General features: G+C 37.1%; 1 protein-coding gene across 1 annotated transcript in view; it reads left to right on the top strand.

The window, feature by feature from the left end:
- Nucleotides 1–18,053, top strand: part of Gabra3 (gamma-aminobutyric acid type A receptor subunit alpha3) — a 210,764-nt gene that overhangs the window by 65,088 nt on the left and 127,623 nt on the right. The window contains exon 2 of the mRNA XM_075957520.1: nt 3,050–3,215. Within this exon, the coding sequence (XP_075813635.1) occupies nt 3,076–3,215 (140 nt within the window). The 5' untranslated portion in view covers nt 3,050–3,075. The remainder of the gene's footprint in view (nt 1–3,049; nt 3,216–18,053) is intronic.

Here is an 18,053-nt window from a genome sequence, read left to right as displayed (position 1 = left end):
AGACTAAGCACCTCCCCAAGTATTGAGGCTGGACAAGGTGACCCAGTGTGAGGAGTAGGGTCACAAAAGCCAGAAAAAGAGTAAGAGTCAGCCCCTGCTCCTACTATTAGGAATCCAACAAGAAGACCAAGCTACAACTGCAGCGTATGTGTAGAGAGCCTAGGTCAGTCCCATGCAGGCTCCTGGTTGTTGGTTCAGTCCCTATGAACTTCTGTGAACCCAGGTTCGTTGATTCTGTGGGTTTTCTTGTAATTTCCTTTACCTCTCTGGCTTCTACAATCCTTCCGCCCTCTTTTTTGCGAAATTCCCTGTGCTCTGCCTAGTGTTTGGATGTGGGTCTGCATTTGTTTGTCTCTTTCTTCTACAATGCTGACTTGCTGTTTTTCAAAACTGAAATGCACATGTATTTGTTTTTCTTTGTTTGGCGTGTTTTATTTAGCATAATTATTTCCCATTCTATCCTTGCTCCTGCAAAAGCCAGGATTTCTTACCTAGTGGCTATATAGTATTCCACACTATATTTTACTATTTATTCATTCATTCACTGAAGCATCTAGGATGATCTACCATTTTAATTTTTATGAATATACTTCAATAAATGGAAGAGTACAAGTATCTGGTACAAAGATTTCATTTCCTTTGAGTATATACCCAGTGCTATGATTGGTGATCATATACAATATTTCTTTTCATTTTGGAGGAATTTCTATATTGTTTTCCACAGTGATTATATTAATTTACAATAATACCAACAGTATACAAAGTTTCCCTGATTTTCACACAGTGACCATAATATATTTTTCTTTTTGATGATAGTCATTCTGGGGTTAAATAATATCTGATTGTGGTTCTGATTCAATTTTCTCTGGTGGTCACTGAAATTGACCAATTTTATTTTATTTTCTGGCTCAGTGTATGTCTGTTTAGTTTAAAGCCCACCTTTTTTGAGTTCTTTATGTATACTAAATGCCACTTCCTTATTATCAAATATTTTTCTCATTCTGTAGTTGTCTCTTAATTATGTTGACATTTCTTAGCTGTCCAGAAGTTTCTTATTTTTCTGTATTTACTTTTGGGGGGGCTGTATGCATTATCGCTTGAAAGAGAACATGCTCAAATCGCCATATCTTCTCTTGTTTTGTTATTATATATTATATTATATTATATTATTATATTTCTGACATATATGTTAACCAAATGGTTTTGTTTCATAAATTCCTTTTCATGTACTACAATAACAATATTTGCTAACAAAATGATATTGTTCTTGAAGGGCACATGTTATGCCCAACCCCTTCTGTGTGTGTGTGTATAACATAATATATATTACATAATGGTTATTTGAACATGTTTGCTACTTATGATTTCCCTTGATATTATTGCCTTCTTATGCATCACATACCATATCCTAATCCTATAAATCATGAGTAGTTATGTCTGTGTCATTTATTTTAGTACGATGGTTTGTTGCTTATTTAAGATCATTTATATATATCCCATAGTTACATACAAGGATAGTATGTTTAAATATTCATTGATGACATTTTTATTTTTGGAGAATGTCTATCTTCTCTTTTAACCAAGATTATTACTAATGTATCCTGAACATGCATCATGGTTGTATATTTATGTATTTTGTTCTGTGGTTTATTTATACATTCTGGGCTTTATATTCTGTTATCAATGATGTCTATTTCTGTGGAGTGGTGGACAAGTCATATATCATAATTACATAAACATTAGCCCTTGTCATATGATCACAAATCAGGTCTGATGGATATTTGAGACTATATCATGGATGTTGTTTATATCCAGTGTTGTCTAACCATGTAAGTATATTTTATTACTTATGTGATACAGTTTTCTGAACTGTACTATTCTTGATCATTCGTATAAATTGTCCAACAACTCTTTGTACAGTTAATGAATCATCAATCTTATGCCAACTATATTAGTTTAACTCAAAAATATGTGAAATGAAGATTGTTGAATTTATCAATGTCATGCTAATATCTAATACCACAATTATCCTCATCACTGATGTAGACATTGAATCATATCTGAAGTCCATATTATTCAACATTATGATTCTTCATATACCTGTACTAGATCCTTAAAGACAGCCTAGAATAGAACCTAATGGCTCTCTTTGTAGGAATAGAGTACATTTAAAAGGTGTATGTCTTCTCCTTGACTCTTTATGGGGAAATACTTCTTATTTAAGATCCAGCACATTGTGTCACTCAGAAGTTTTTCAGTCTGGGGAATTTGCTGTCTATTCAAGCCTTTCAATATTTTAAAAAAATTGTTTAACTTGAGCAAGATGAGACACAATCTTCATAATGCATAAGGTCTTAATGTTACATATTTCTGCAGTGTTATGTAGTTAACTAAACCAAAGGCCCCTATGACATGAAAGATCAAACAAGTGATTCAGGGAAATAGAAAAGAGACATGAGAGACTATTTTAAAAGTTATTTTTATTTTATTTTATGGGTATAGGTATTTTGCCTACATGTATGTCTGTGTACTGTGTATATGCCTGGTGCCCACAGAAGTCAGAAGAAGATATCAGATATCCTTGAACTGGAGTTATTGATAGTTGTGAGCCACCCTGTGGGTGCTGGGGCTTGAACACAGTCCTCTGGTAGGGAACCTTAAGCACTAAGCCATCTCTCTAGCCTCCTGGGAGACTATTTTTAGCTTTTATATTACAAGAGGCAACTGAGACTTTAGGAAGGCTTATAACTCACCAAGTTATGCAGGAAGTCAAGGAGAGAGATGCAGCAAAAACTCCAGTTTCCTGGTGATCGACCTAGAGGAGCATTGTTCTGCCTTTTGCCCTTTCTTGGAAGGATTCTGGTATGTTCAGAAGAAACATATATTGGGAATGAATCTTTTTTTTTTTATCCTTGATCATCTTGGGAGTGTAAAGTAACTGGCTGGATAGTAGAGTAACTAAGTAATTTGAAATCGTTCTAAAACTCTTCTCCCCCTTTGTTTTCTATCCTTTCGTTGGTCCTCTTCCCCTGTACCATGGCTCTCACAGGTCTCTCTAAGTTGCTGTCTAAGAAGATGATAAGCAAACAAATGTGGCATTTCTATGTGACCAGAATTGGAGTTCTTTTCCTGATCTGTATTCTCCCTGAGACTGCTGGCCAAGGGGAAACAAGACGACAAGAACCTGGAGACTTTGTGAAGCATGATATTGGAGGGTAAGGAAAGCTATTCATTGGAAGAAAATATGAATACTCTGAATGTTTACCTCCCAATTTCTCCCCAGAGGGCCTAAAATGTTCTGATCTCTGGTACTTAAATATTACATTGAATTTGGAAAACAAATCATCAGATTAGACTGTTATTGTTATCATTGAAAGAAATTTTGAAGATCTTCTTGACAACTCTCCAGGCTTCTCTAAAACCATATTGTGATTTTGTAAACAAATCTCTCCGGTCTTTTGTTATTCATTTTTATTAACTCTCAGTCTCAACCTGACCCCTTTTGGAAATCATATCTATTTAGCATTGAAACACTGACTCTCTCATCTTAAATTACTTTCTTATAGAAAATTCCTCAAGTCTCTTGTCACTTTTACAACCATACTTCTTGAAGGAATGATATGCTTATCATTGATACATTTTTTCTCATCCATTTTTATACCACTTGATGTCAGAAATCTGACCATGGGCCTCTGAGACAACTTATATAACTAAAATGGGTAATGTTAACTCCAGCAAGAGCTTTCAGTTAGCTTACTTTCTAAAATTTTGCTTCCATTCATCTTTCTCTATTCTATAGCTATTTTCTCCTATAATGCACATCAAATGAACAATGGGCAAATGATCAACCAAATCCTCATGTTACTCAATTTCTTTAAGAACAAGTATCAATATTCAACATAGTTTCCGTCCTTAACTTCTTTCTATCATGCAATAAAACATGCACATATAATCATATAAATATATCCATAGAATAAATATAATTCTTTATTTGAATTATCTTAGACAGACTTCCTGGGTGTTTGGGATATGTTCTCTAAAGTAGGAGCACTACCCAAAGTCTCAGGAGCAAATGATTTGTAGGAGGGATGTTCTCAAGAGGAAACTTAGGAGGGTAAGTGCAACAAGCTACAGAAAGTGGTAAATAAAAAGGGATATAGTGAAGTTCCTAACATAAATGCCAAAGGGTTACATTTTGCTTTCCATTTATAATTTCTTTTGTATCTATATCCACCTTTCTGTTTGACACCTTCATTTAGGTATTCCACAAACACCTCAGGCTAAGCATATCTAGAGTATCCCTTCTACCTCTCACTCTTTCTGTAAGAGCAAACACAACAAAACAGTCCTTTTCTCTTTCTCATATTTCAGCTCATAATACTACCATGTACCCAGTTGTTAAGGTCATAAAATTATTGTCATCTTTGCCAATTTTCTCCCTTTCTTCTCCAAATTGAGGCAGTTACTAAACTCTGCCACTTTTACCCTTCATATTGCTTGGATTGCTTTATTTTCCATCTATTAACCCAGTTTGCTTCAATGCTGTTTTCCACTTGGACTTCAGCAAGAGCTTTTAGTTAGCTGACTTCTTAAAATTTTGCTTCCATCCATCTCTATTCTGTTGCTATTTTCTTCTATAATGCACATTGAGTTATATATTTCAAGAACTTAATACTTTCTTCTTCTCTTGAGAGTAAAATCAAAACTCATAAATATGGTGTTGTGAGGATCTACTCACCTTGATAACTGTGTATCTTATTCTTTCAGAAAATTGTTCTTCAGCATCCTTTATCTTCTCTTTTTCAGGCTTATTTAACTTTTCTTAGTGATATAAAACATGTTTGTTTTATTTTAATTTGAAAATATTATTACAACTGTTTCTCCTTTCCAGTCTCTCCCAAGCACCCTCACTTCAACTCCTTCCACATCCCTCCTCTCAAATTCTTCCCTACTATTTTTTTACGTGTGTGTGTATGCACAAGTATATAAATACAATCTGTTTAGTCCATTTTTAGTGTTTGTTTGTATATGGTTTCAAGGCTGACCACTTTGTGTTGGACAACCAATTAGAGGGATCATCCTGGGAGAGGCTAACTCTCCCTCTCTTAGCACTCTTCAGTTGCCTGTAGTTCCTTGTCCAGGAATATGACCCCCTGAGATTCCCCTCTCCTCCTGCATTATCATGTGCATCGATATTGCTAGGATAAACTCTTTCACAATACTAGTATTTGGGATCTTACAATCTTATTGTCACTTTTTCTTGATGAGGCATACTAAACTCTTATCTGTGGACTGTAACTGTTAGAAATGAATCCTTAGGCTTGGAATACTTTAGTTTTATAATCATATTATTTTATTAGAAGTAATTATTTAAATAACTTTTTTTCATTTTTTTACTTTACATATTTATTAGGATATATTTAAAGGAATTATTTATAACATTTTTATTCATGTATATATTTTGTTTATATCCCACTCTTGCCCCTTTCAATCTTTTCTTACCAATTCCTTTCCTATTCACAAATGAAATCTCTTTTGCTTTCATGTATCTTTTTAAAAAATCTGGATCCCATATATAGAAGAAAATAACTAATACTTACCTTTCTGATTCTGAGTAATAGCTATTTTATTCCTTGGTATTTCCCCTATACATTTTTTTTACATTTGACTATTTGTCCAATATTCTTGGAAATAGAATTTGTTACTCATGACTTTTGTGATGTTGATAATTTTAATATATTCTGTCTCTTTCAGCCTTTCCCCAGTGTTTTACAGTATTCTCTGGGTTGTGGGACACAGAACTGGATTTGTTTTTTTTCGAATTTTCACATATTCTTTTTCAATATGGAAAGTTAAACCAATTCTGTCTTATTAATTCCTTAAGTCTGGTTTCCCTGGGCTGAGACAGGTGCTCTAAATAAGGTAGAGATTTTCTTTTCTTTTATTTTATGAGAAAAATTCTATTTATTAACTTAGAATAAGGAAAAAAATACTCTGAGTGAATTGATGACAGTTAAAAGAAAAACAGAAACTTTTTGAGTGCGTCATTCGCATTTGTACAGAAATATACTTGCTGTTTCCTTCCAGAAGCATTGTGTAATACTAACTGTATCAATGTTACTGACAAGGAAGTGAAAACCTGTAATAGCCACTTCAAAGTTGTTTTCTTTTTTTTTTTTTATTGAGAAAAGGGAAAAAAAAGTTTCCCCCTCCTCCCATTCCCCTCCCCCTCCTCCCACCATTCTCCCCTTCCTCCCACTCCCCTCCCCCTCCCTCTCCAGTCCAAAGAGCAGTCAGGGTTCCCTGCCCTGTGGAAAGTCCAAGGTCCTCCCCCCTCCGTCCACGTCTAGGAAGGTGAACATCCAAACTGGCTAGGCTCCCACAAAGCCAGAACATGAAGTAGGATCAAAACCCCGTGCCATTGTCCTTGGCTTCTCATCAGCCCTCATTGTTCGCCATGTTCAGAGAGTCCAGTTTTAACCCATGCTTTTTCAGTCACAGTCCAGCTGGCCTTGGTGAGCTCCCAATAGATCAGCTCCGCTGTCACAGTGGGTGGGTGCACCCCTCGTGGTCCTGACTTCCTTGCTCATGTTCTGCCTCCTTCCGCTCCTCATTGGGACCTTGGGAGCTCAGTCCTGTGCTCCAGTGTGGGTCTCTGTCTCTATCTCCATCCATCACCAGATAAAGGTTCTATGGTGATATGCAAGATATTCATCAGTATGGCTATAGGATAGGGTCATTTCAGGTTCCCTATCCTCAGCTGCCCAAGATATTTTAAATGAATAAACTTCACCTCTTCGAGTCTTGACGCTTTTATACTTTCGCTTGGAGGATCAAGTTTTTAAAAAGGCATTACATAGTTTCCTATCATCTTAAATACTTTGACCAGAATTGTTCCTTTTTGTTCTCGGAGAGGGCATTTCTTATATTTCCCTCACAGCTGCTTTTAATTTTGATCGTTGGTGTTGTCACCTTTCCTGTTTATATTGTTTTCTAACATCCCGCTTTAGCTTAGAAAAACAGATATTCAAGCATTTTCGCAATTATGTTAAATAGGAGGAAAAGAAATCCTTCCTGAAACAGCAGAGAAAAGTGTTTGCTTTTACAGCTAGGGCAAAATGACTGCATCTCTCTTGAATTAGAGACCTTTTCTTGTTTATTCTCTTTCAAGTTAAAAATAGTCCATGCTTTGTACAGATGAGACTACTAAAGACTTGGCTCTGGATATTAAGTTTGACACTCTTCGTATGTACTAGAAATAAATGAACTAACTGAACTTAAAATATATAGTGTATATTGACAGTTGTCACACTTAAAGGAGCTATTGTTTCCTTTTGTTTCTTCTTATATCTTCTTAATTATATGTTTGAAAAAATACATTTGCTGTATCACTTTGTCATTTATTTCATTAAATCTCCTCTTCTAGCAGCTTTGACAGTCAACAATGATCTATTGGCTAGTACTTGATTTAAATCATATGCTAATGTCAATAATTCTCAATGTTTGGTGTTTGAAAGCCAGAATGTAGGCTTTACAGTAGTTTTTAATATGGAAACTTGGAGGACAGTGCCAAGCAATTTGTATTTGAGCAGATGCTCCAGATCATTCTAATGTAAGAAATACTTTGGGAAGACAGCTAATGTTTTCAAGGAACTAATAGAATAGGAATGCCAGATCCTGGAGCTTTAGTAGGGCAGTTGTCGAAAAACCCACATACAAAATCTAATTTAATCTTCAATTTTATACTTAAATTAACTGAGGACAAGAAAGAAACATTTGTTTTCCTAAACTTTATACTAAGTTAAAAGAAAATTCAGGTCTAGAGCATAGTTCTCCGATACTTTGTTGTATAGCAATTTCTTCTGAGGTAAAACTTTTCATCTTTGAGGAAAGCTTGTAACAAAAGACAATATCAAAAGGAAGGCAAAACAAGAGGATGTTCTAAAGAGTGGTAAAACCTTTCATACTGCAGCATAGTTCACTAAAGTCAGGATGCAGCAATGTAATACCTTCAGGAAGTTTCTGAAACTGACTATGTTCACTAGGTCCCTCCCTCCCTTAGTGTATATTGCTTAGAGACACTCTCAGACAAATCGAGATGTATGTAAGAAGAAAAGACCAGGCGAGTTTTCTGGAAGAGCCACAGGCCAACTGAGGTACCTGGAAACGACACTTTCCAACCTGTTGAACTACCTGCAGGTTGAATAGTGCACTCCTAGCTTCCAGCTTTTGTAAACTGTCACACTTGCTTGCATAGGCTTTTGGTGATGTCACTGTGTAATTAATTCCCATAAAGCTCATTATTTCACCAAGTTAGACTTGATATCCATACTTTGGTCTCTTGTCAGTTCCCTATATGAAGTCAATTAGATGTTTATTCATGTCTCACACAACATCCTTACTGCTATATTTTTGAGGCAAACCTACAGAAAAAAGTTCAAATTCAAGAAACAAATATTTCTATTTTCTGATTTAATATTTTGGTCATTAACAAATTAGAACTACATATGTACAAAATGTTAAGTTTAACCATCTTGTAAGTATACTTTTCTGGGTAAAAATGATCAACTATCAGTAGTTCACTAAAGGTTCAACAGGCACATTCCCAACTAGTGAGCAAATACCAAATGAATGTTATGGTCGGTACAGTTTCTAAATGATGCACACGAGACATTTCATTGGAGACCATTTGAACAGGTGAATTTGCAAAAGGACTCACTGCGGTGTAGGTATTGGGGAACCACTCAAAATAAATAGATGACAGACCATGTAAAGTACATTTTCTTATGTGGTATGCAGATCTTTAGTTCAGGGAAAGAAAGAACCGAAGGCAATTTGAAAGCCCAGTAATTCTAAGCCTAAATTCACCTTTCCTTATACAACGTTTTAGCCATGGCAGACATAAAAGTTGAATTCAGGGTGCGAAAGAGCCTTATTAATATAGTTATCACAAGCCAGAATTCTCGAAAGAAAAAAACAACAACAACAAAGAAAATGTATCTGGCCCTGGATACGGTGGTACAAGCCTGTAATCTCAGCACATAGGAGGTAGGAGCAGGAAAATCAGAAGTTGGGAATTATAAGACCCTTTCTCAAAAACTGTATCCAGTAGGGTAAATGAAAAACACTAAGCCTCATAGCTGCACAGTTCAATATGCATTAGAAACTGTGTCCTAAAGAGTTGTGACACTATATATGTATACATTTTTCCGGGTAGTGGTAGCATGTGCCTTTTATTCACAACACTCCGGAGGCAGAGATAGGCAGATCTCTGTGAGTTCAGGTCCAGCCTGGTCTACATTGCTAGTTCCAGGACAACCAGGGTCTTGAGAGAAGCCCTGTCTCAAAAAGCAAACCAACAGGGGCTGGAGAGATGGCTCAGTGGTTAAGAGCATTGCTTGCTCTTCCAAAGGTCCTGAGTTCAATTCCTAGCAACCACATGGTGGCTCACAACCATCTGTAATGGGGTCCGGTGCCCTCTTCTGACCTGCAGACGTACACACAAACAAAATATTGTATACATAATAAATAAATAAATATTTAAAAAAAGCAAACCAACAAATAGATTTTATGGTAGTGATAATGGTGACTGTTGATATTTTAAGTTAAAGAGAAGATGGTGGGTGAGTTCATTATTTCTTGTTACATAACATATCATAGCTTGGTGTCATTATACAAAAGAAATAAGGGTATTCATTTTGAAACTTATATTCTCATGGCTAGAGAGAGATTGTAGTGGTTAAGACTGTATATTTTTCTTACAAAGAACCTGGGTTTAGGTCCCAGCACCTAAACCCACATCCAGAGGCCTGAAATCACCTGTAATTTCAGCTCTAGAGGATCTGACACATTTAGCCTTAGTGGTATCCTATACTCATATGCATATAATTCCATACAGGTACACATTAATACATATACTAATATCATGGCTGCTTTCTTACAATGTCGACCAATTACAGGACCCTATGCCATTTCCTTATATTCCTATATAATAGCTCTTAAATTTCCTCCTTGCTTTCTAATCTGCATTTAGTAACTCTCATTTCTTTCAGGTCTCCTCCTGATATAATATGGTTTATTAGATACTGCATCCACTGTTACTGCTTAATATTTTTGTTACTCAATTAGAATTGATGAGGCTGGTTTTGAGACAGGGTTTTATGTGTATCCCAGGGTAGCTTTCAATTTGCCGTTCTTTTACTTAAGCTCCCTAGTGCTGAGACTTTAGGTATGTGTGCTACCATACCTGGCTTTTTTGAAAAAAGAAACAAAAATAAAACAAAACACCCCTGTGATTTTGACATATAGCCCATGTTAGCTTTACTCTTGCTATACAGTGTAGGCTCACCTCAATATTGGATTGATTTCCTGACTTAGACTTTTTTAAAGTTTTATTTAATTATTTAATTTCATTTTACATTCCAACTGCAGTTTTCTCTCCCATTCCTCCTCTCATGCCTCCCCCATAGCCCATACACCATTGTTGATGGAGGAAGGGCCTTCTTTTCATCCTGGCCACCCAACTAACTTATACCCAAAATAACTACACAGAAACTGTATTCATTTAAACACTGTGTGGCCATTATCTCTAGCCTCTTATTGGCTAACTCTCACATCTTGATTTAACCCATTTCTATTAATCTGTGTAGCACCACGAGGTTGTGGCTTACTAGGAAAGATTCAGCATGTCTGACCTGGCAGCTCTATGGCAGCTCTCTCTCTCACACTCTGCTTTCTTCCTCCCAGAATTCAGTTCTGTCTTTCCCGATTACCTAAGTTCTGCCCTATCAGGCCAAGCAATTTCTTTATTGATTAACCAATGAAAACAACACATAAACAGAAGGACCTCCTACACCACACCATCTACTTTTCCCAACGGTAAGGACCCTCATGGGGGAGTCAACAAAGTCTGGCACAAGTTGGGCAGGACCAAATTACTCACCCCTGCATTAAGGCTGAGCATGACATCCCACCATAGGGAATAGGTTCCAACAAGCTAGCTCCTGCACCAGGGATAGATCCTGATCTTACTGCCAGGGGCCTCACAGTTAGTTCAAACTTCACCACTGTCTCCCACATATGATCCCATGGAGGCTCCATAGCTGTCAGTGTAGAGTCCATGAGTTTCCACAAGCTTGGTTCAACTCTCTCTGTAGATTTCTCCCTCATGGTCTTGACCTCCCTTGTTCATATATTTCCTCCTACCTTTCTTCAACTGGATTCCCAGAGCTCAGCCTGTTGTTTGGTTGTGGATCTCAGCATCCGATTCTTTCAGTTACTGGATAAAGGCTCTATGATGATTGGATATTCACCAATCTGATTATAGGGGAAAGCCAATTCTGGCACCTTCTCCATTATTGCTAGGAGACTTAGCTGGGGTCATCCTTGTGGAATCGTGGGCATTTCCCTATGCCAGATTTCATCCTAACCCTGTAGTAGCTCTCTTTATAGAACCTAGACAATAATGAGGACCCCAAGAGTGACACATATGGATCTAATCTACATGGAAAGTAGAAAAAGGTATGATCTTCTGAGTAAAAAATTAAAAAAAATATCTTTTTCATTACTCTCTCACTCTATCCCTTTCCCCACCCGACCATCCCTTTCCCTCATATTCTCATCTCTCCTCTCCCCTTTACCCTGCTCCCTCGTCCCTAGTTTATCCAAGAGATTTCATCTAATTTTCCTTTCCAGGGTGATTACTTTGATGATTTTGTTAGCCCATTTTACAGATAAAATATGGAGACAGCGGTTAAGTGATTTGTCAAAGTTGACATAGCTAAAGAGTTACAGAATGAAACCCACAGAACCTAGTAATGGTTCCTGTTCTATCAGTCACTTACAGTGTACTGTTTTTCACAATAAAAATAAGCTGATATTTAGTAGTCTTTCAAACTTGACTACATATTGTCTTAGCCACATGACTGGGTAGCCTGCAGTTTTCTTCTAGCACCTGGAGAACTAGGAAATACCATTTGATCATTTTCCATTTTAAAATGGAAATGTAGCATTTGTGATGCAGAACAAAAAATTGTGATGCAGGGTATGCGAGGAAATGATCAAACTCCTTAGATGATGCCTTGACTTCTTATTGTATAATGTCAGTTTTGGTGATGTCACATCTGGTCATTTGGATAAGGCAATGACTCAGGAATCTCCAATGTGAGGATTTTAGCCACTAGATTGGACTGAGTAGCTTTGAGCTAGGGTCCAGCTTATTGCTTTAATCAGAGTTGTGGCTATCAGTTAAGGAGCAAATAGTGGTTGGCTAGAAAACGCTTCGAACACTGTAGCTTTCCTATTTTATATTATTTTTCTCTCTACAGAAACTATTATAAATTGTTTACAGATTGGTTTATAAAAGTCCTCTTATCAGAACGTTGTCTCATATATTAGTATTGTTACAATAGTTTAGAATATGAGAAGCCAACTTGGAAAATTATATACCTCCCATGGCAATATTTTAAAGTAAGTAAACTCTGACTTCCTTGAAAACTTTGGATTGTGAGTCATTTGAAGTTGATCAGTGTCTGCCCATGTTCCTTTGTGGAATCATGTATCCATGGTCCGTCACTTCACTGTTTCATCATCTCTAACATAGTGTGGTTAAGTTTTCCAAGGGAATTGGCCTCTTCTGACTACTTCTCAGTACTGGAGATACCAGTTAGGCCTTTTCAGAATCCTAAAGCACAAATTGAGATTCAGTTCAAATGCCCATGTTTCTAGAGTTCAAAAGCAAGGAGAAAAAGTAGACCAGTTTTCTATGTGTATTTCAAACTAATGCAAAGAAAAGTAATTTAAATGAAAGTGAACCCAAATTATAACAGTAGATTCATATGAGGTGTCATATTTTTGAGCTGAATTCTTGTTTATTTTCTTTGAAGCTGACTCATGAAACTGCTTTAATAATGAATAACTTGTATTGATTTTTGTCAGACTTTGTGATTTTATACAGCAGTTTCTTTGAAGTGCCTAAGAAAGCATGAAGGAGTTGGTCTTTATTTTTAAATAAACTTGGAAAAACAAGTTAATGTGAACAGCTGGGGCACATGTTGAATGGGTGTATCTCAAGCTGAGAGTTTTCTAGTTTACCAGTCTGTGTAAGCTATTCCCGAAAAGAACAGCTGTCTTCTTGAGATAGATCATGTGTCATTTTTTATTCTCTAGGAAAAAATTCCAAAGGAAACAAGAGCTGCATGATTGATTTTGGCTCAGAGTTTCAGATATTTCAGTCTGTGGTCACTTGAGTCCATTGCTTCTGGACCTGCAAATAGTGAATCAGAGCATCACGGCAGCAGGCGGTGATGGAAAAAAAGCTTATTTCACAGTTTCTAGGAAAAAAGAAAGGTGGGACACACACACAGACATAGAGATAGGGAGGTAGAGAGAGAGAGAGGCAGACAGACAAAGATGAGAGAGATGGAGTTGGAGAAAGACACACAGAGAGAATACAGACACACACACACAACTTTCAAGGACATACTCTTCTCACCGATTTCTTCCACTCTTTCCCAATTCCTAATAATACACTACATAAACTATTGATTCACTTGAGAAAGTTAGACCCCCCACTGTAAAATCACTTCTCAATATGACCAACAGCTGAGGACAAAAACTTCAAAATATGAGCATTTGGGAGGACAGTATATATCTGAACCATAATAGGTTATATAGCCCAAACCCATTCTTTCTTTATCAAATACCTTTTGTAAAGATAGTACAATGTGTGCAATCGGATTTCAGATGTTTCTGATTACTGCTTGAATAATATATAATCAATATTCTTTTTTAATTTTATTATTATTAAAAATTTTCCCCTCCCCTCCCCCCATTCCCTCTCCCCCTCCCCCCATTCCCTCTCCCCCTCCCTCTCCAGTCCAAAGAGCAGGGTTCCCTGCCCTGTGGGAAGTCCAAGGTCCTCCCCCCTCCATCCAGGTCTAGGAAGGTGAACATCCAAACAGACTAGGTTCCCACACAGCCAGTACATGCAGTAGAATCGAAACCCAGTGCCATTGTCCTTGGCTTCTCAGTCAGCCCTCCTTGTCAGCCACATTCAGAGAGTCCTGTTTGATCACATGCTCCATCAGTCTCAGTCCAACTGGCCTTGGTGAGTTCCCATTAGATCAGCCCCACTGTCACAGTGGGTGGGCGCACCCCTCGCAGTCCTGACTTTCTTTCTCATGTTCTCTCTCCTTCTGCTCCTCATTTGGACCTTGGAAGCTCAGTCCAGTGCTCCAATGTGGGTCTCTGTCTCTATCTCCATCCATCTCCAGATGAAGGTTCTATGGTGATATGCAAGATATTCATCAGTATGGCTATAGGATAAGGCCGGTTCAGGCGCCCTCCTCTCAGCTGCTCAAGGAACAAGCTGGGGACATCTCCCTGGACACCTGGGAACCCCTCTAAAGTCCAGTCTCTTGCCAACCCTCAAATGGTTCCCTTAATTAAGATATCTACTTCCCCGCTCCCATATACATTCCTCCTCCATCCCAACTGTCCCCTTCCCCCAAGCTCTCCTCATCCTCCCCTTCTCACTTCTCTCTCCCCATCTCCCCATATCCCCACCCCACCCCACCCCCAAGCTCTCAATTTTTGCCTGGCAATCTTGTCTACTTCCAATATCCAGGAGGATAACTACATGTTTTTCTTTGGGTTCACCTTCCTATTTAGCTTCTCTAGGCTTGTGAACTATAAGCTCAATGTCCTTTATTTATGGCTAGAATCCACTAATAAATGAGTACATACCATATTTATCTTTTTGGGTCTGGGTTACCTCACTCAAGATATTGCTTTCTATTTCCATCCATTTGCATGCAAAATTCAAGATATCATTGTTTCTTTACCACTGAGTAGAACTCTAATGCGTATATATTCTACACTTTATCCATTCTTCCATTGAGGGGCATCTAGGTTGTTTCCAGGTTCTGGCTATTACAAATAATGCTGTAGGGTTGAATCTTTCGTTTTACTACACACGTATGGGAAAGACTTCTCTTGGAGAATGAATGCCTTGAGAACCCTGAGAAATGAAATAAATAGATTAATTTATTTACCTATAATTTGTGATCCAATTAGTTAAATTTACAACTGTAAACATATATTCGGAACATATTATAGAAAGCTACGAATGTCAGATTAAGGAACAGGGTTTCTATTTGGTTAGTCTTGGAGATGTATGGAAGCTTTAAGATCAGTATTCTAGAATTGTAAAGAAGTCTATTTTTTTTCTAGGAGTTATGCAGAATTAGGGACATTCCCAATCTTTTATTGAAGTGCTCTTCTTTTCTCTTTGGGTTGTTGAGTGAACTGCCTCAGCAGCTCTGCAGCTGTGCTCCTTTTGCTTTCCCTGAAGGTAAACACACTGTGATCCTTGATGAGGCTGAACTGATACTGGTGGTAATTTACAGATTAAATCCAGTATTTAATCTGTACATGGTCCATGAACTTTTCCTCATAGGTAAAAGTACACGACTTTTAAAGGCTTCTCATTTTATTATTAGAAGTTTTGAGGTAGAAACCAAGAAACAGTTCTCACTTGCAGTACCCATTCATGAAATTCTCAAAATAAATATTTTATTCTTTTATTTATTCTTCTCTCATACAATTCATCCCGACTTCAACCTCTCCTTTTTTTCTCCTCCCAACCCCCACCTTCCTTCTCCCCCAGACCCACTGCTCCTCCATTTCTCTTCAGAAAAGAGCAGACCTCCCAGGGATGGGAACCACACACAGCGTAAGAGGATTTAATAAGAATAGGCCATATAATCTCATATCAAGGCAGGACAAGGCAACCCAGTGTGAGGAATTGGGTTCCACATTAGGCAAAAGAGTCAGAGACATTCCTACTCCCATTGTCAGGAACCCAACAAAACCTACAAACCAAAGAACCACAGCAAGTATGCAGAGGGCCTGGTATAGACGCCATGGTTGCCTCTTCAGTCTTTGTGAGACCCTACATTTAAAAAACAGAAATAAGCCATTTATATCCAGCGGCAGTGACAGAACTGACACTTTACTTGATTCTAATCCTCTGAAAACGCTAACAATATGTTTTTGAGACTAATAAATTATTAAATTTGTTTGACCTACAGATGGTGTGTTGGCAGCCTAATCTTATTCCTTATAGAAAATGATCTTTGTCTTACTTGATCTAACCAACAGTGATAGATATGAAGAATAATAATCATGACTATGGGATCCATCCCATCAATTTAATACACATATGTCTTTGTACAGTTTCTTTCTTTCATTGGTACTAATGTCTGAGATGCTTCCCAAGTAAAAGGAAAAGAATTAGGTGACTTCTAAGGTCCTTAATTAACATGATGTACCATGGCTATTTTTCTAAAGTACCTTTGGATAAGCAAAAGCTACATCTTGTTCTACTTCAATTATTGAAAAGAAGGTTCTATTTAACATTCTACTACAAACCAGCATTTGCTTATCTATTCAAGAGAAAAATATATCAGTAATCAAGTATAAAAATCATAGAGAAATTAACTAAAAACATTTTGACTTGTATTTGGCATTGACATTTTACCAATTGTTGAAAAATTTACTAAGAATATTTTGAGGCTGTATTTAACACTGAGATTTTTTTTTTAAAAAATATTTAGTTTGCTGAGAACCTTGGGCAATGTATCTTGATTATACTCACTCCCTATTCCAGCTCTTCCCAGATCCATTCTTCATTTCTGTACACATCTAATCTTTTGTGCTCCTCCTTCCTTTTTTTATTTTTACAAACATTGAATCCAATCTATGCTGCTCATTTATTCTTGGATATGTGGTCTTCTACTTGAGCATCATCGACCTATCAGGGGGTCTCATTCTTAAAGAAAATTGACTCTCCCTCTCTTAACTGCCAATAGCTCCTTGTACAGGGGTAGAATTCCTTGCTAACTAACCTTCTGTCTACATGCTGGGATTTGGTCTCTCTTGAGCTTTCACAGGTATGCATCCTGTGAGTTCAGATAACAGTTTCCTGGTTATCCCCTACCTCTAACTCTTATAATCCCTCAGCCCTCTCTTCTACAATGATCTTGGAGCCTTGGGAGGAGAGGATGTTGTATAGTTGTCCCAATTAGGGATAGGCATTCTACAGTCTTTTATGCTCTGTACACTGCGTAGTTGTATGTCTCTCTATTAATAGCTATCTATGGAAAATAGAAGATTCTCTGCTGAGGGTTACAAGATGCATTAAGAAAACAAACCCAGTTAAAACTAAACAGAGAGTTCTCAAAAGATGAAATACAAATAAATGAAATTTTAAAAAATTAGTATTCTTAGTTATCAGGAAAATGCAAGTTAAAACCACTTTGTGATTTCATCTTATCCCAGTCAGCATGGCCAATTTCAGAAAACTTAAATGAAAGCAGATACTTGCATGAATATGGGCAAAGAGGAACACTTATTCACTGTCTGTGGGTGTGAAGACTGGAGAAGCCACTATGGAAATAATATGGAAATTGCTATGAAGGTTCCTCACAAAGAAGTAGATCACACATGACCCAGCTAAACTAATCTTGGATGTATATCCAAAGGACTCCATTTCATATTATAAAGATACATACTGCTCATCCATGTTTATTTCTTCTCTATTTACAATAGCCAAGTATTAGGAAAAGCATAATCTGAAGAATGAACAATGAAAATGTGGTACATTTGCACAATAGAATATTATTTAGTGATTAAAAACAACCGTAACAACAAACAAACAAAACAAAAATCCTTGTCTGTCTAATAACACCAAGCTCCTCTTGTAGAGAGTAACAACATCTATCATAGTATCTGGGAATGATTTCTGTTTAGAAAAGCACATGGTACTCAGAAGGGCTTTCAGAAGGTATCCAAATCAGAAGAAGTAGAATGGAGTAGAAAATCAAAGAGTTTTGATTGTTGTCCTATCTCTGCCTCTGTTAGTGATGGGTGTGAGGAAATTTGGTTTCTTCTCTCAGCTTGTTTCTGCATGTATAAAATAACAGAGAAGAGATACTCTGCATTCTCTAAACTACTACTGGCTTTGATTGCTGTCTCCATAAGGGAGGGCCTGA

This window comes from Microtus pennsylvanicus, chromosome X (assembly GCF_037038515.1).
Source record: "Microtus pennsylvanicus isolate mMicPen1 chromosome X, mMicPen1.hap1, whole genome shotgun sequence".
Lineage (NCBI taxonomy): Eukaryota > Metazoa > Chordata > Mammalia > Rodentia > Cricetidae > Microtus > Microtus pennsylvanicus.
This window is presented reverse-complemented; position numbering and strand designations above follow the sequence as displayed.